This window comes from Anas platyrhynchos, chromosome Z, assembly GCF_047663525.1.
Source record: "Anas platyrhynchos isolate ZD024472 breed Pekin duck chromosome Z, IASCAAS_PekinDuck_T2T, whole genome shotgun sequence".
Taxonomy (NCBI): domain Eukaryota; kingdom Metazoa; phylum Chordata; class Aves; order Anseriformes; family Anatidae; genus Anas; species Anas platyrhynchos.
This window is the reverse complement of record NC_092621.1, coordinates 37377645-37397521: the sequence shown is the minus strand read 5'-3', so window position 1 is coordinate 37397521 and position 19877 is coordinate 37377645. Positions and strand designations below refer to the sequence as shown.

Below are 19877 nucleotides of genomic sequence, written 5' to 3'. Positions count from 1 at the left end.
AACCATGGCTATAAGCACCACATCTAAATGTCTTTTAAGTAGTCCTAGGGATGGTGACTCAGTTATTTTGCTGGGCAGCCTGCTCGCTCCAACACCTCACAACCATTTCAGTGAAGACATTTTTGTAAAATACTTCCATTTTTCCCAAACCTCCCCTGGTGCAACTTGAGGCCATTCCCTTTTGTCCTATCACTTGTTGCTTGGGATGGAAGTCTCTTCCAACCTAGATGATTCTGTGTGATTCTGTGTGAAGAAACTGACTGTCATCCCACCACAACCTTCTTTGAGGTAGTTGTGACAGAGAGATAAGGTCTCCCCCAGCTTTCTTCTCTCTATGCTAGATAACCCCAGCTCCCTCAGCTGCTCCTCATAAGACTTGTTCTGTGAGTATGCACAGTACTTAACATGATCATTTGTTGAGCAGTATTTTAACATTATACAATTCACCAGTAATACTCAACTGTGCAATTGTGCCTACAAGTGTTAATTATTATATATATGTATGTAAGTACTTGATTTCCAACACAGAGCAAGCACTTCAATATTGATAAACATACACAGGCAAGACTATCCTCCCCTCTTATGTTAAAAACACTTCACCACTTCAGACTGTCAAAGCCACTATTTACCACATTTGTGTGCCAAAAGCAGGCTGCCTCGTGATTTTTGTATGTAGCATAAACTGTTCTCTTCACCTCTATTAGAGAAATAAAAGCTTTGTAGCTAGCTGAAGGCCTAACAGCTTTATTTCCTTTAATGCAAAACATACATTCATAGAACCATCAAAACACATGGTGCATGGTGTGAACATGTGACTCTTCATCCTCATTCATTTTTGAAAGGTAAGTGAAGCTGTTAAGAGATTATTCCCCAAAATCCTTACAAAGAATTACTCCAAAGGCTGAAACACTTGCAAGTAATTACTGGCTAATCTAGCCCAGGTGACTGTGATAAACCTCAGATTTCTTGCACAGTATGGTCCAGATAGCCTTAAAGAAAACAAAGAAAACACATTACCTAGGTGACTTCTGACCAGTGTGATTACAGTAACTTTAAAAGTCCTTTCAACAAGAGTTTAATAAGCTGTGTTTAATAAGCAATCTAACATCTCAATTTCTGGGGGAATTATGGTCTTCCTCTCTCAGGTCACTAGTGACTGAGAAAGAGAAATACAGATTTCAAATGCACCACCGTCTACTGAACGTATGTTCTGCCTCCCATGAGATACCGGTTCAGAGAACATTAAAAACACCCTTCTGTGTCTCACCCCTCATCTGACCATTCTGACAGATGTTACTGCTGTCTCCAATCCTTCACCTAGGATAACACAGAAAATAGAAACCGTCTAGCCCATTAAGGTTTAACTGTAAGTTGCCTCCTTACTGTTATTGCTGATAGATTTGAATGGGAGCTAAAAACAGGTCTGCATTAATTGTATGGTTTACAGACTTTAAAACACACATGAAGAAATTCTTTCCACTGCATACAAATCTTATTTTTTTTTTCCCCACAATCTCACGAATCATACTTTTACACATAACAAATCTCTGAAAATTAAAACAGGTTGCCTCAAGCGGCATCCAGTGTCACAGTATTCAAAAATCTAGGTGCAATAACGACAACTAAGGACACAGAGATCCAGACAGATATGCAACCTGCAGACTCATATTCTGTGAGTTCACATCCAATCAGTGAACAGACACAAACCTAATTATCCCACTATGGTGTTTATACTGATGACTGCTATTCCCTAACTAAGGAAATGACAACTGCTGAGAAATTCCACAGGTTAAATAAGGGGATGTTTGCTATCTCCCAAGCAATTCTCATTTCATAGCATTTACATGCATGTGACAATTTTCTTGGAACTTTATGCTGACTGCAATGCTTTAGAGGCAACTATAAGACCTCTTTTTAATAAAATGTTTTTTTTTTTTAAATTTTTTTATTTTGTAGCTTAAAATGCCTCTAACCGTAAGAGAAAAAAAAGTCAGAGCAGTAGCAATGACATGACATTCCAGTAACTTAAACCTATAAAAAAACCCCACAACTGTTTAATGTGCTGTGTTGAAATCTGAAGCAATGACTTCATAGAAACAGTTAATTCCTTTGGCCAGTGCACAAAGCAAAGATTAGGTACTACTGACATAGTCTTTGTAGACCAATGCCACTACTATTAAGCTTTATAATTTAAGCTCTTTGTTTTTACCATTAAAATCTGCTCCCCATAAGAACACTGACAAATAAATTAATACTAAAAAGCATGAAAATCAGTCAGATGAGCTTAGGAATTGACTTCTGTTCTAGTCAGTGATCCAAATACCTTTTTCCTGAAAACATTAACTCCATCTGTTTATATGTACAAGGAAACAAAGGAAAGAAAATATTTTTTGTATTTAAAAGGCATGTGATCTGAAAGAACTAAAAATACATTTTAGTTTAAATTTTATATTTAAGAATTATCACCAAAAGGGTACAGTTAAGATTGCTTTAAGATGGTTAGTATTTATGTATTTTAAACAAACTTCAGTTTCTTTTTAGTTTTACTACACCTTGAATAAACTGACTTTCACATGAATATATGATGATGACTCAAGACAGAAATATTACATTAAGTATCTTAAAATCTTACAAACTGTAGTTCACCAAATTCACATAAAATATGCTTTGTCATAACAAATCTTTTTAAGGCTGTGTTTCTATGATTCAAAAGATAATTTGCTAGCTCACGAAAGGTCAGTTCTTGCTGAGCTGCTGGATGTTTTAAATCAGTGCTAGTATATAAACACATCATTTTAATTTTTACCAGAGATTTTAATCGATGTTTTAGTAGGGGAACAGCTGAGTGTTTACAAAAGAGTAGTTTATTTGGGGGGGAAGAACATATGACTCACAAGGCTCAAAAAATCCAGTATTCAGAATCAAAAGAACAGCAGAACTGACCTTCACAACACTGTAATTCTGCTTATGTAATGCTTTAATACATGTCTTTTATTATCATATAATTAAATGTCTATTTTTCTCCAGAATATTTGTCACTGAACCCAGGTCCCACTACATGAAGCAACTACTCAGCTGGCAAAGCTTTTATTTTTGGATTCTATGCAAGCCTACACTTCATTCATTGCTCATTAATTTGAATCTGCTCCAATGACACTTGTCAATATTCTTGTGGACCTTCCCTGCTGCCCTCCTCTACAGCATGCAAGCAGTTAGAAAACATTCATGAATTTATCTGCATGTTCCTCTCATGGTGAGGGATATCATCTCCAGTTTATGCTTTCATTCTTTAGTAGTAAAGAGGTTAATGCAAAGTACATCTATTAAATTTGCATACTTGATTAGATGCCTTAAGATCTCTCATTACTTTTTTTGGGGGGTAGGAAGGGAGGTCTTGGCACCTAAGGTACTTTACAAGCCTGTTGACACTACCTTCATTAAGCAGCACAGGGAGGGATTTCTAAATCACAGTTCATCTGGTGCAGACTGGCTTTTGTCTGCGCACCATCTAGTCTAAATTTCTACCACGACCCATGTGGTGTCACTGTGGTCCAAAGATACGATTATTAATTTCTGTGTTCTTTTCAGTACGAAGGACCCAAAATGATGAGATGTTGTATCACATCCCTCTGGCAGGGTATAAATTTTACGTATATGCCAGCATGTGCAAGTGTTCAGGTAAGACAGATCTGGAAAACTGACCTAGGCAGAAGAAGCCAAATTCAGCATGGTACACGTGATACTGTATGTCTGAAATCTTCCGGAAAGCTATGTTGCAGACAGTTTTGCTAGAGAAGGAACTGCCTGGTTAGCTCCTAAGAGACAAAGGGATTAAACCAATACAAATGCAATGTGAACTACTAGGAAGCAGCACATGACAGTAAAGCCAGGAGAGAGTCAAGGTAACACATCTCAGCATCAGAACACAGCTCCCGTGTGTTTTCCATCACAGACAAAAGTGCTCAGTCTTTCAGTTTACAAATAGGTATTTCCCCAAGCCATGTGCACGCAAGCTTCCAACTCAAACCCTACGTTATAATTATTATAACACAGTGATTTTTTGTCAGTGGTCCCATGAACATCTTTAAGGAACTCTGCAGCACGTTGGCTCCTGGTTTGTTGTGTGACAGTTGCAGACCAGGATATCAGGACCTAGTGGGGCAAACCTGTGTGGTGGCAGGAGCTGGACTCAATGACCCTTATGGGTCCCTTCCAACTCAGGATATTCTATGATTCTATGATATACAGTTGCCACCTGCAACTCATACCTCATTCATTCCCTCTCTTCCAACTTCTGCATCATATACAACATGAAACAGTTCTTTTTATTACACAGTGCTAGTTCAGTCTCGATACGGGATCCACCCTGTTCTCTTTCATACAAAATAGCCTACAATCAAATAATCTCTAGTTAACGGTATATAGAACGGAGGAAGGAAGAGTCATGGAACTGTTTAAGTTTTTCTATCCATGAAGAATACAACAAGAATTGGTATTGCTGTGGGGAGAAGACAAAAGCCTTTAAAATGCCCAGCTATTCACACATTTTCATTTCTGGAGATTCTGCCTAAGATGGAATATAAATTTTATAGGTTTTATTATTATTATTATTATTCATCTGTGCTCTCTTGTTTATGTCAGACACATATTTTACACATTGTTACGTATGCTTTGTGAACAGAAAATTCATCCTCAAATGCACATAATTAATCTCTGCAGCAATACAAAGTGATCCTATTAACCGAATTCTTTGATTAACTTTAAAAGAACATAATACATTTATACATGTTTTAATAACTCCTCTCACTGGCCTAAAAAGTAGGATTTTTTTTTCTAGGTCCTCTTTAATTGCATATTTTGTCTTACTGCTCTGAAATTTTCGAAGATGAACTTTCCATTGAATTCTAGAATGGATTGGATGGTAAGGGACCCCAAAGATCATCTAGTGCCAATGGCCCTGCCATGGATGGGGATGCCACCCACTAGATCAGGCTGCCCAGGGCCTTGTCCAACCTGGTTTTGAACACCCCCAGGGAAGGGGCACCCACAACCTCTCAGGGCAACCTGTTCCAGTGACTCAACACCTTCTGAGTGAAGAATTTCCTCCTAACCTCTAATCTAAATCTCACATCTTTCAGTTTAAAGCCATTCCCCCTTGTCTTATCACTATCTGCCTGTGCAAAAAGTTGCTCTCCATCTTTTTTAAACCCATTTTAAGTATTGAAAAGCTGCAATAAGGTCATCCCAGAACCTTCTGTTCTGTAAGGCTGAAGTACTCAACTTTCAAATCAATCATTTAAATACCATAACTAATCTCTCTATAAAAACTGGTTTTAAGCACTTCATTTTCTGTAATGATTAAATGAGCAGATTGCTTCTTGCTCTTTCTCCAAAACCACACACATATTACAGTTTACCAAAGATGATTGCATGGTATCATAATAGGTCAGGGAGTAGCAACATTTAAGAGACAGAATAAAACAGAAAGTCTTAGGGGAAATGTAGATGTCATTTCCCCATGGAGCCCCATCATTGTTCAGACTTTCTGTTCAACTAGAACTGGTTAGACACAACAGGTGTAAGGAAGGTATAAACAGCAATGCAAGGCAGAAAAAGGCAAAGGCCAGCTTTTTGTTGTTCTGATTTTTACAGTAAACACTCAAAAATGCATTTACCTGTTCAATTCAACCATCCTTCACAGCAACTTTTGTTAATTATGATACATTCACAAATGGCATTGCTGTAGTTACTTCTTACTATTTAGCATAAACAAATGAGAGAAGAAGGAGGCATAACACTTCCAAAAAACTGGGGGGGGAGGGGATGGAAATCTAGCACCTTACCTCATGAATGAGCGCTACCAACATTTGCTGGAAATTGTGTCCCCTGCTAGCCAGAAAGCGATTAATAGGCTTGCCATCTTTGCCGATATGGACTGGAAGATCATAACACAGCAGCATGCCAGCTTAAAGAGGGAGGGAAGGAAAAAGAAAGCTCAATAAAAAATACTCTTGATATAGTTCAGAAGTTTTACATGTGACAACTGGGAACTCAAAAAGATATAAAACTAAATCGAATCAACAAACTTAAAGCCTAAGTGACATATGTAAACGTATGCAAGTAGCATAAGATGTCACTGTTTCTTAAGCAGATTCACTCTCAGATTATGATCCAATAAATCATTGGGTTAAAGTGCATATATGTACTTAAATCCAAGAAAGTGGCACCCTACCTGCAAGGCCTGGCGTCATTCCTGGTTGTTTGTTCCTCTCATACATTTTCAGCAAGAAATTTGGAACACCTGCCACAGTCTTCCCCTGGTCTGAGCGTGTGGCAGCTCCTCTCAGGGCAGAATGATACACACCACGGGGCATGTTGGTCATCTCCTGCTTCACAAGTGATGTTGCAAACTCTTCAAATGCTGGATAAAGCACAAAGATGGGATCACAGAGGAAAGGCAACATCAGAGACTGATAACTGGGAAAACAAACAAACAATGGAAAACCCCAGCTGATGGACATCTATGCTTCAGGGCATGTATGCTTAGATAATCCAGTAATGAAGCTCAAGGTCAAGGAACTGCCACTGCAACTTCAAGAAGCTCTGAATGTCTTATCAGACACTTGGGCAGAGAAGAAAAATAGCCTGAACTACTCTCTGAGCTGATCATTGTTTTCTTTTACTGTTACACTAGTTACACTGGCACAGGTTTGCAGAAGAACAAATGAGAAATTTAAATCATATTTCCCAATCTAGTAATAATTTTTGTCTTTGAAAACAGATTGTTCTTATGGAGATTTAAGAGAAGTGCAATGAAGAGGGTGGATGGAAGTATAGTGTGTCTATGCAAATGGGACACAGAGAGACCATAGCAGTAGATGCTGTTTTATTAAATTCTGTGCTCTTAAGCCATTCGTTTTATAGTCTAGCTAGGATTGAAGTTTACAGAATTAATATAAAACTACTGCTCATTTGTGAAGTCAATCTGAAGTACTTCTTACAGGCACATGTTAGAGAAAAAGATCTTGTTTCTGTATCTACTGTATAAGCACATGCATACGACATACATGGTGTTAGTACGTAGCAGCTAAGAGCCAGCATTATTCAAGCACCTTGCCAAACTGGTATGTTTAGGAGTCTGTTAGTGCTTTTACTATACAACCAAGTTTTAAGGGGATTTATAGTAACTAGGCTTGAAACTTTGGCACACAAGTTCTCAAATGAGATGTAGCCCTGTGTTGACTAGAAACTTGAGAACATAGGAGACAAAACATCATTCAAGTTGTCTTTCTTAGTTCCCAGAAATACCTCTCACAGCTTGAAATAAAGTAGGTTTATACTGGAGCTTCCTTAAATCTCCTACTTTCACCAAGTTACTATATTTTTTGGGAATATTCTTTCCCAAATCAACTTCATAATAGAGTAGTAGTCTAAATCTGATAGGTTTTTATATCATGGCAGGAATGGTACCTCTATCTGTGGATTTTTTTTCTGCACATAATGCCAATATATTTCATACAAAAACCTCACAATGCATTTAGCAAATTTCACTACAGTGATTGAAAAAAAAAATAAATCTATGTCCACATTTCTCAATGACATATATTCTTCCAAGAAAACTAAATTTGATGACAGAAAAACACTATCCACCCACCTATAAATTTATAAGAGCTTTTCTGTTTAGGGCATTTACAGCAATAGAGAAAAACTCTGTAAGAGGCCAACTCATTTCTTTCTCTGTTGTTAAGTATCCATATTCACAGAGTCACCCTAAGACAAGGAATACTCACTGTCGTTGTATTGGCATGTATTTGGCATGACTGCACTTGCTAGTCATGCCAAATGACTGAATTGCATTAAAATCAATTCTTTGTGCAAGAGATACAACCCAAGGATCTAGGCTGCCAGACAGAAAAGCACTGAAATATCTGGGTAGATTTCATGAACATCTACATGTGAAGCAAATGACAGGGTATCTTATTTTAAAGTTTGCAATCATTCTGAAGGAAAAAAGATACAACTTTACATAAACAAAATTCTTCACAACTTTCCTGCAGAGATACTCTCTGAATAACAATAATAAAACTAGTTGTTGTTTGAATTTTACATTTTTGTTATACTTTTTTTTTTTTTTTTTTTAACTCTCTAACTAACAGGTTTCAATTTTACAAAACTCAAGATGAAAAACTACTGAAATCAAAAATAATCTGTAACAAAGATCATCATATCCATTCCCATCCTTGTGGACTCCAATGCTTTGACACAATACAAAAACTGAAATGACAAGTAAGTTTTAAAGGAGTCTGAGGAAGATACTGCTCAAAACTTCATTTTTCAATGCTTCACATAAGCAGACAACTATGGTAAAGTGGAATTGCAGCATGTTCTCACCACTAGCCATAGAAAGTCTACCTTTACTTTGTTTTCTGATTTTTCTCAGCTCTGCTGCATAAACACATCCTGTAGATTTGTAAGCCTGGGCATTTTCCTCACACAGAGCTGGAGAAGTCTCTTAGGAAAAAAAAATCCTGTAATTCAATAATAATGCCAGCAGCAAGATGACCTTCTGCTTGGAGGTCAGTGTTTTAACTGCAGTTACCATATCAGTTAAGTGTTCATCTCTTCAGGAAGAAGTATGTGAAGGATGAAAAAGTTAAAGATTTTCCCTCCCCTTGCAAGGATTAAAGAGGGATGGAGGGGGGAAAAAGTAAAAAGAAGCAATTTAGAGTTTAAGGACTCAGCAAGGAAAAGCAAAAAGAGATCTCTAGAGGAAGCAAGTGCCTTTAGTTTATTTAGTGTACTCTAGGAAGGACTTCAGGGGAAAGTTTGAGAAATAGAGACCTGGAGATTTCCTAAAAAGCACCTAGATCTTTCTGCCTCCAAGCAACAAGATCATGTCACAGCAAAATTCCACCAGGTATGACAGCATAGATTCAGCACCAATAGAATGAAGACCTAGTGATTCTTGGGATATGGTTTCATAACTGTTCAGAGAGTGAAAATTCACAACCTCTGCCAGTCACTAAAGCTTTTGTTCAGGAACATCAAGTATGTTATGCCAGTCTTCCCTGCAAGCTTCCAGAATTCAATAATTAGGGGATACAGATTATTTCTCTAGGTGAGGTTGCATGTATTCCAGACTTAAACACATAGAGTATTTCATCAACAGCTAGGAACCCTAACTAGAGGAAAACACAACAAAGATTAACTATCTCATTGCAGGATACAATCACAAACTAATCTCAGGCATTCTAACAGTGAAACAACAATGCCTGTGTCCATGCACCAGTGTCACAATTTTCTAACTGGAAGTAGAAGATAGCATTAACTGTAGTAATTAAGTGAACTTAAACACAAAACCAAACAAAACCCCCACCAATGAACACTACAGGTGATTCAACTGCCTAGGTGTCAAATTAAGCACATCACCAAAACAACACCTCTTGAAGCATACTTCAGTATAAATATACATAACTAAAATTAAGTTTAGCACAATTATCTTCATTAATTGATTAGTTTTTGTATACTGCACTGTTTTAGTATTATTTGTGCACAGTTAGAAAGCATGTGGTGCTCTTTATACTGGGAAAACTTTTATAAAAGACTAGGTTTTGTGGGTTTAGTGGTGATTGCTATAGTTGTTGTTCTTTTGTTTGTTTTATTTTTCTTCTTCTTCAACATAAAATATAGACTTGAATTTAAAAATGTCGGCATGGTCTTCCCTGCTGAAATTGCACTTGCATGAAATAACAGCCACTAGGACACTAAAAGCAAATAACAAGCAACTGCCTTTTGCTATAGGACAAAACACTTAAAATAATGATTTTTAAATAACAATGTTTTTTTCCCAACATCAGGACCTCTGACCCACTCTTTTCCTAAGACTGGGTTGCAGGTTTTGATGTTCTTTCAAGTTTTACTTTATATTTTTTCCCTGTAATTTTTCAGATGACAGAAACAAATCAGGCTGCTCTTCAGCATGACATTCCATTATAAGAAAGCCAAAGGCCTGTATAGTCATTGTTGTTACAAATCTGCAAAACAAGCGTAAACACTGAAAATACTATACCTCCTAAAACAGAAGCTGGTGTTAGAAACAACAGTTTGATATATGAAGAACCTGGAACACAAAGGTCCATCTCCTTCTCCTCCTCCTCTTCATTCATGTCTGTCTCTTCCAGTGGGTTAATTTCTCCTCGTGCCTGAAAGATTAAAAAAATGAAATGTCAGCACAAAACCTCTGAATCCTCATTAATTTTCATGATTCCAAATGTCAAAAATAGCAATTAAATACAAAAAGTTCCTTATTCCATTAATTCACTCAATTTCATTAATTTGAAGCTGAAAGAATTAAATCTTTCCTTGTACCTAAATTAAATGCAGAATTGGTTGATAGAAATCACATGGATATGTAAATCCATAATATCTCTAGTAATGAAATTGATCTTGACATTCATGCACTGAAATAGTATTACTAAAATTTAATTTTAATTCTGATTCTTCTAGCAAAGAGAAAAATAATGTTTTATATTGGCACTTCAATATGCACAGAGCATTTTCAATTTAAAAAGATATTTTTGTGTAAGTTTTGAGAATTTAAAGAACTACAACATATTCACAATGCTTTCAATGAAAATATATTTGTTTTCTAAGAAGTGTAAAGTAGCAGCGTCAATAACACTGAAATACGGACTTAGCATTGCAGCAGCATTAAGAGCTTTCCCTCTTTCTATCTTGTGCTCTTCTACACAAAAGCATTCCTCACTTGCAAGGTTTATGCTCAACTCTTCTCGTTGATTTATATAAAGAAAGTATGGCTTTTAATTTTAAAGCTGCTTGTTTTGGCCTTTTCATAATAGGCAGTTACAACTCCCAAACAGAGCCAATCATGTCATAAGGCAGGAAATAAAATCTTACAGAAACATTTACTACATCATAAAGTACCAATGTAGTACCAATTATTGCCCAGTCTATCTTACAAGGTTATTCTAAAAAGGCAGAAAATAATTCACATAGATGACCTTACATGTTCTTCTCCTTCTACTATTTCATTTTGTAAGGTTATTGAGTCAACTGATCAGACGGAAGTTTCGGATTTTAGCAGCTCTCTACATACTTAAGAAATTGTCCAATAAATAACTTCAGTTCCTTCCTGGCTGCCTTTATCAACAACAACAACAACAACAAAGTAAAATGTCATGCTTTAAAAGTTTAAAGTCTAAAAAAAAAAAGTCTTTTAAAAGTTTAAAAGTCTTCATCTTAGTTCCAAAGAAACACATGCGTCTGAAACCGACTTGCCCTTTTCAGGAATAAGAGAGTACTAAGCACAAGTGAATACTGTTCTACCTATTGCAGTCATAAAAGAGCTCCTTAGGGTCAAGGCTCGATTGCATGTATTATTAGAAGACCATAAAATGGAAATCAGGGTCCAACAAATAACCCACTTAACTACTTAACTACTGAAAGAAGAAAAACTATCTTCTGACTGCCTATCCCTTGCTTAGCCTCCACTTGTGGCTTTCTTCTCTCATAAACCTTAGTTATGCTAATCATATGCAATACCATCCCATTTCACTAGCAGGAGCCCATTTTCCTTCTATGAAGTTCCTAGGGTTGTCTCTTATGGATGACACATCCTTCTAAGAAAATACACCTCATGTAAGCTGTAAGTGACATGTCTTCATCGCTGAACATACAACATTGCTACCTGTTCAGGAAGATGAAGAATTGTATGTTCTTCAGAGCCAAACGACGAGAGTGCTTTGTAGGCTGAAACTGCTACAATAGCATCCTAGAAAATCAGCAGAAAGAAAATCACAAACATAACATATAGCATTGTTTTATACTGGAAACCAGAAACTAAAAGCCTAACCACTGAACACTGAAAAAGAGTAACTGTCCTTTTTTTTTTTTTTTTTTTTTTAAAGACAGCAATGCATAGAAAGACCAATGATATAGGCCTCGATATTCCAATTGCTATACTCCATTACTGTATTAAGTGTAAGTAAGTAGAAGAATGAACCACATTTAAAATACATTTATTTGGTTCTATTAGCCTTAGAGCTACAATGGCCCAGCACTCCCACTGTTATAAAATTGAGTCAGTTATCACAGCTTCAGCTTAACCAAGAGCTTTACCTTGTCATTGATGAAGTCTACCAGGAGAATCAAACTACTTTGGTGTTGTAACTTTTATTGGGAGTTGTGTATCTCAGAACCACCCTACCACTTTTCATGTTCATCAAACTGCTCCAAAAACAGTGTTGAACAGTGGATGACAAGAAGAAAATAAGATTGCTGACACTGATAACCTTTTCTTGACAGAAATGTATAAAACTTAATATTGTTATTAATATTTTCAGTTGTTACCTACCTTGTTTTGTGTGTTTTTCCAAAGGAAGCTGATAACTTGAGCTTTGAATTTCTATAAAAGCAAAAAAACAATGAACTCAGATTTTCTTTAAGCAAATAAGCAGTTGAAATAAAGGCACGTTACCTTACACAATCTGCTGCTTCAACATGTACTGAATTAGGAAAGTGCAAGGGGCACAGGTCTGAACTATAAACACACTCACGTGTCCTTACATTCTGGGAAGGGGGAAACATCTGATCAGCCTTACAATGGAATTTCTCACCCAACTCTTCAGATTCTTTAATGCAAGCTAAAATCATGAAATTCTATGGAAATTAATTAGGCAGGGGGTGCAATTTTAAAGATAGTAAAAAAATAAGCAGGCACTTACAAAACTCATACACAAAGAGACATGAAAAGAAAAAGAATCACCTAAGACAATGGGTACATACCTCATATTCATTTGTATTCACTGTTAATGAGGGAACCAGGGCAAACAATTCATTCAGTGCTTTTAAAATAAGGGGTCTTGTATCACAACTCAGCTTCGGTGACAGAGCATTCCACGTAGAACGAATGCAAACAACCTGAAGGGAAAGTTGGAGGAATCATTAATAACAGCAACCCCAATCCGCATGGCATAACATTTGCTTCCGGCACTTGCTTTCTTTCTTCCTACTCAGGAATATGAATTAATATAGGTTGCATTAAAAACAAACAAACAAAAAAGAAGCAGCTACAAGCACATTAAAAATTCATTTGTATTAACCATCTCACAATGTATTCAGTGATGTCATGCAATAATACTAGATGAAACCTCCTCAGATAAAGCAGCTATCCAATAGGAATAAATAAGAGTATTGCAGCAGTACAAATAAGGCTGCAGATGCAGAATCCATATTCATAAACACAATCACTCTACTTGACTTTAGTTAGCTTAGGAGCAGGCCGTCTCTGGAGTTCAACTGGATGGAGGCAGAGGAAGCTATGTTCCTCGGGAGCCCTCCAAAACAAAATGTCCTTAATGTTTAAACCCAACCAAATCCCAATAAATGTGTGGAATAGAAAGAAGGAATGTAAAACTGCAGGAATCCAGAAGGCATTGAAAATAAGTCAAACTAAAATAAACACTAATACCATAACTTCATGAGCCCTAAACTAAGCAGTTCATGTATTGAACAACTGACATTAAAGGAAAAATGAACCACAAACATAAGAAAAAATCGTTCTGCAAAGAAGACAGAGACAGTAACATACTTTTAACTGTTAACTTAGAAATACTGTGGAACTGGTTGAAAATCATGGAATTTATTTTTATTTTATTATTCTATTAGTTTGGGGTCTTCTAATTTACATTCCAAGTCCTCATCAGACAGTAGCTAGCCTTACCCTTTTAAATCTCCCCTTGCAGTCCTATCAGGGGCCAGAAAGTTACTTTGCCTTAAATAGAAGGTGATGGATAGATGCCCCTTACATATGTTTCTCCAATCCCAAGGTATTAGTTCATTAAAATAAAAATCATCTACACCAAAATTTGGTCAATGCAGCTAAAACCAAGAGCATCTGCAAACATCCATTCTACAAAGAATCCAATATAAACTGGGAATTCATGCTCTTGCAGTTTTTTCAATTCAGAACACTAATATGGTTATAAGACAAATATACCCTGAAAAGCAAAGTAACTTGTCATTACAGATAATGAAATCCAATACTCAGAGCATCTTGAAGGGTATCGTTTTGAGGCTGATATTTTTCAGCTTAGAAAGCATGGATGAATAAATAAATAAATACATTCTTCTAACAAAAAGATAACACCACACTGAAAGAATTCTACCTTGCACTTTAATACCTGTAGGGAAAGCTAAGTAATTAAGTTTCAAAACTTAACAGTCCTGGGGGTTAGGTGGCAAAAAAGACCATCAGAAAAGAATTCTAATTCCTATCCAAGATGAAGTGGAAAGTGTTACAGCTATGCTAAGCTAAAACTATATGAAGTCTTATTGATCTGCTCAACAGATATATAAATATGTATATATCTTTATTACATACTCTTATGTATATATCTTTATTACATAATCTAATAGCTAAAACTTATATCAGATTGAAGAACTTCTTCCCCATCCACATTCTGCACTTGATATGCAATGCCAAATTGCTCAACTTTTTTGCCCCAGCCAACTCTGACTTTCATGGCTCACAAGTGCATTGTAAATTACATTTTCATCAACCCTCTTATTGCAGTGTTGTTTCACAGAAAAAAAAAAAAAAGGTTCTATTTATCAAGTCAATAAATACTTCATTCTTTTGCAAGGTACTTGGAAGAATATTTTGTAAAGATGCTTCATTTTCCAAGCCTCAATACAAAAAGGCATTCTATTTTCAGCCTAGCTTTAAATACATAAACAGTCTCACTAAATATGAGATCACTTTTTGTGCTTAAGTTTGTGATTTTTCTTACGTACTTTAACAAACTACCTGTAATTCAAAGTCATGAGTCTATATCATGGTTAGCAACTACTTATTAAAGCATTTAAGACACTATGCCTTGAAATTCAAAAATTCACACATTATTAGCATAAAATTTTACAGTAGAGAGAGAGAGATTAAGCTTTTGGATCATAAGAAAGGATTAGGAAACAGGCATTGGAATTTTATTTTCTTAGAGATCTCGGAAGAATGAAAAGGCTTTGATGATTTCTCCTAACTGTAAAAAGGAATACTGACAGAAAAGATGCAGTTGTACTACATTTCCACACATAGTATACGGGGATCTTTAAGGTCTCTTCCAACCCAAGCCGTTCTGTGATTCTTTGTGATATTGTATGTGGGTGTCCCACATGCACTTCTTCTGATGTAAGTTTTATCAGAAGTTTTTGTTGTTGCCTTTTAAACCATTCATCTATAACTCTTTATTAGGTAAATTTATCTGTAAGACTAATATACACTTGACATGAAAAAAGCAGTCAACAAATCAATGAGCCTGTTTCTGAGAGCTGACAGAGGAGGATGCTGCAGTATCTGGTAACTGAGAACATTCAGGGTGAGGTGTCCAGAACATGTCTATGTGTTAGAATAGTTGCTGCCATTAGTGATGTCTTCCATATTCATCCTATCTTACATCAAGCTGAAAGACTAAGTCTTTACTACTACTTAGTTATTCAACACAACTTATTCAATTTACTTAATATAGTGAAGAAAATAATAAGAACACATGCACACTGCTACTGTAATTACAACACAGCAGTAAGACATGATTGGCTCTACTTAGCTTTTCCTGGATATAAAAATAATCTTTACCTGGCTTATCTTTGTCTTTCAGGATCTGTATGATGGTTCAATGAGCAGTCAATACAATATAATGTTTGGCATTTCTAGGCACTAGGAAATGAGCATAAGATATTCAGCCAGTTGTATAGCTCTAGCTGAAGAATTATCCAAAAGATCACAAAGAGAAGTGCCTGTATTCCATAGGAAAACAGACACTATTATGGGTACAAAAAATTGACCATTTTTCCTTGCAATGCTTTTCCAGTTGCCAGTGTTTTCTCTTTGTAAGGAGTAATATATTCTAGTGAAAACTTCAATAATTTCCCTGAAGCATTTGATCAAATCCCACACTGCTCCCTGTGGAGAATTTCACTTTTCAGATGTTGTCATTATGTCTAAAATAATTCTGTCAGAGTTGTTATCTGTTGCTACTATTTATCTTTCAGATTTCAGACAACAACAGTGGAGCAAAAAGGGAAAAGCCACAAAGCAAAAACGAAACAAAACCAAAATAAACAAACAAAAACACCCAAACCCGTAAGAACGCAGGGCATATAACCAAAGTCTAAAAGAAAAAAGAAGTATATACTGAGCTTTCTAAAGGGGAAACATTCCAGAACTGCAAATTAAAACTTTTCTTTAAACAATCAGTGCAACTGTTATGAAAATTTTTTCCAGATCTATGAAATTAAAACAAAACAATGGAAGACTCAGAGACAAATACAAATCCACCTATATAATGAAATTAAATGACGAGATGTTTATTAACATATTCCATAAAAGCATTGAAAAAGACAGTTTTAGCATTACTCCATATTGAGAAAAACAACATGCTCAATATCACAGCTAATTGCTGAATTAAGCAGTCATTTCACTGCCTGCAAAGAACACTTTAGAGAACAGTTTCAAACACTGGAGATGCCTTTTGAGTTGAACCAATTTATGAATTGAAAACCCATGGGAATATTTCTATGGTAACGAACACTGAAGGCTAGAAACACTTAATCTGATTACATTGCGAGTGAAAACGATGCCTCCCCTTCCCATCTCTTGAAACACACTATTTGCAAGAATGAGAAATATCTCTTCAGTACCCAGAAGAACAGACATGTCTATTAACACAGTAAGTTCTTACTAAACTTATAAGCTATCTTAAACTTTTAACTTGGTAATGAACGGGTTGTCTGGAAACAGAAAATACACCTTGAATTACTATTTAGAAAAACAAATAAATTTGTGTATTAGTGGAGTCTGATTAAAGGATGACTACTAAATGATAAGCTAACAAAGACAGTTTCATTTCATTCTCTCCTAGAGTATCACACACATTATCCGCTTTCGGATAACAGGTAAGAAGACCATTAGAAAGGCAATCTTTCTAACCGAGGATATACATGTATGATAACCATATAACTTTGGAGCTCTCAGTACTTCTGGTAAAAATATAAAACAGAATGCACTGTGTTTTCCTGTTATATTTAAGTTTTACTTTAAAATGGCAAGCTTACTTCTGGACAAACCACTAAACAGAAACGTATTTACTAGAAGGGAAAAAAATAAAAGCTAAGATTTCCTGATGTCAAAGAGATAAAACGCACTCCTATTTCATGTGACCTACTGCTCTAAAAGTAGCAGATATATAGCAGTAGAAATAATGAGAAGCGAGTTACACAGAGCAAGTTGCCTCTTCTGTTGGGTGGATTGTGGACCACAACACTTGTGTAGGAGCAATTCTCAAGGCTGTGGTTGGCACAGCTGATCATTCCACGTGACCACTAGCATGTGACAATTATCTTGCAGCCTATATATTTTCTATCCTGAGGCAGCATCATGTAAGAAGAGGGCTTTTCTCCTTTATTTATTTATTTATTTTTTTGCAGTCAAGACATTTATTCTGCTCAAAACTTACGGCATTTTGAAAAACCAAAGCAGCATTGCTTTCTAACCTAGAAAACACAGTTGTGAATAGGCCTTTTTTAACAGCTTTCTAAACAACTCCATCACCTCTTAGCAACCTTGAGATCACTTACTAGAGTATGCACAAAAGAAAAATGGTACCCCAGTACAATTGTAGTTCTTATTAAAACCAATCTGGTAGGTTCAACAGAAAGACAAACCAGATTGCTCAGCCTGTCGTTGTCCCCACATGATCCTCAGGTGGCTATTCCTCAATCATTTGTCTTCCTCTCTTGCTTTTCTGTAAAATCTTACCATTGAATCTGTTTATCCAAATAACAAATATGATGATACCCATGTCAACATATTCTATTCACCATTTATTGCAGAGCAACCCCACATTTTTCACAATGATTGCCTGAAATTCTCTATCTCCTCCCAACTACAACTAGGACAAAACTTACCCAAATTTTTCCAGAACATGTAACTGCAGCAAAAGCCACCAGACATATCCTCTGCTATTAAGTATCTAAGAGCCAGCTAGAGAAATACCTGCAACTTGCAAACGTAAAGGTCATACCATTGCTTTACATGACTGCAACCCACTATGTTAACAAAAGATAAACCCCTGTTGCCTTCTGAAATTTAAAGACAAATACAATACAGGAATAAATGGAAGTAAATAAACCCATCTTTCTTTTAAACATATTTTGGGCAATATTCCAACATGCCTCCAAAATAAGAGGTTCAGGCTGGATGTTAGGAACAGGTTCTTCACTGTGAGAGTGGTCGGGCACTAGAACAGGCTCCCTGGGAAGTAGTCACAGCAGCAAGTCTGCTGGAGTTAAAGAAGCATTTGGACAGTGCTCTCAGACATAGCGTCTGATCTTTGTGGGTCCCATACAATTGAAGATATTCTGTGATTCTATGAAATCAGCTGATATGATGGTGCTGCAGAGGCAGAAGCACTTCTATTAATCCTGAGCATTAACAGCAGAACCACACCTCAGTGTCATTTCCACAAAGAAAGGCTGGCTGTGATCATCATATCCAGTCTGTCTGCATTTAAATATGAAGTGCTTACAATGAAGTTTCAGCTACAAAATGGGAATTCTTGTGGACTACACAGTTTTCCAGTTTCTGCTAAGCATTTAGATCACAGTTTTCCTTAATTTATTTTGTGCATGCAATGAATAGATGAAGTTGAAAACCAAACAGGAGATGTAAAATACAACTTAAAACCACTGTTAGTGTTTTAAATTGCACAATTTAAGACAACATTTACTGCAGTTTAAGACAACAATTAGTTTTTATATACTTATTGTGCATATATGTATTTATATATATTTATTGTCATATTATGTGTTCTGAAGAAAATCAAATTTTCCTAAGCTTAGAAAGTTAGTAACTTCTTCACTTAAAACACACTAATGATTTCAGTCTTCCTGAAGATACTCAGTGTCCAGAAAGCTACTTCTATATTCCATTTCTTACAAAGACTGCAAGAGTACTCACTATCCTGTTGCTGAAACCAGAAGACAATGTTAGAATTTTGTTCTAGTCCTAAAACAATAAAAATAATAGTAATAAAAATCAAATGAATTAACAAAATATATACAATAGAAAAGCTCGGGACAGCAAAAATAGGTAGAAAGACGGAAGAAAATGTGCTAACACTGGCTACACTGCACCAGTATGACACAGAAAATGCCAGATCACTGTAGCAAATATTTCCAAGATTAAGATGTTGTGTTTTGGCAGGTGTAGACAGAGGAACTGTGTATAATCATGTAATATAATACAATCATAAGAAGAATCAAGTTTACACTGCCAATGTACTTTTGATACTTCCAGCTTTCAAAAACCAGAAATCACACCAGCAATGAACATGCATTGAAACAAATTTTGGTGGCTGACTTGAAAGCAAAGCTGGTAACATGATTTTTATCTAGTAAGTTCAGATGGAAAAAAAAAGAAGCAGAGGCACTTTTAGCAGCAGCAACAGGCAATCAGAAAATCAAATGTATCCTTACAATTGCATATATTCTGACTCTAAGTGTTCAGCAGACCAGCTGGACTCAGCACAGACCAATAAGGTTTCTAGGCAACTTATTTTATTTGTCCATTAATAGTTATGAAAAACTCCTGCCTATACAGAGAGCTTATTCGGGCACAAAGCAGAGACCCTGGCATCTGCCTTCAACATATATTCTGCACAGGTAAGCCACTGCTGGCTAAAGAGTTCAAATATAAATTAGGTTGTTAACTATGTACAAGGCCAGTGATACAAAGTAAGGAAGATGACAGTGAGACATGAATCAGACCTGGTGAAGAGAAACTTTGAGTCCAAGAAGAACGTAAA

At 36.1% G+C, this 19877-nt stretch overlaps 1 protein-coding gene across 3 annotated transcripts in view; it reads right to left on the bottom strand.

Annotated features, from left to right (window-relative positions):
• Nucleotides 1–19877, bottom strand: part of FOCAD (focadhesin) — a 117519-nt gene that overhangs the window by 40834 nt on the left and 56808 nt on the right. For all 3 annotated transcript variants that reach the window (XM_038170177.2, XM_038170179.2, XM_038170178.2), the window contains 6 exons: nt 12805–12939; nt 12374–12424; nt 11708–11791; nt 10070–10202; nt 6233–6421; nt 5844–5965 (listed from right to left, as the gene is read on the bottom strand). In XM_038170177.2, the coding sequence (XP_038026105.1) occupies nt 5844–5965; nt 6233–6421; nt 10070–10202; nt 11708–11791; nt 12374–12424; nt 12805–12939 (714 nt within the window). The remainder of the gene's footprint in view (nt 1–5843; nt 5966–6232; nt 6422–10069; nt 10203–11707; nt 11792–12373; nt 12425–12804; nt 12940–19877) is intronic.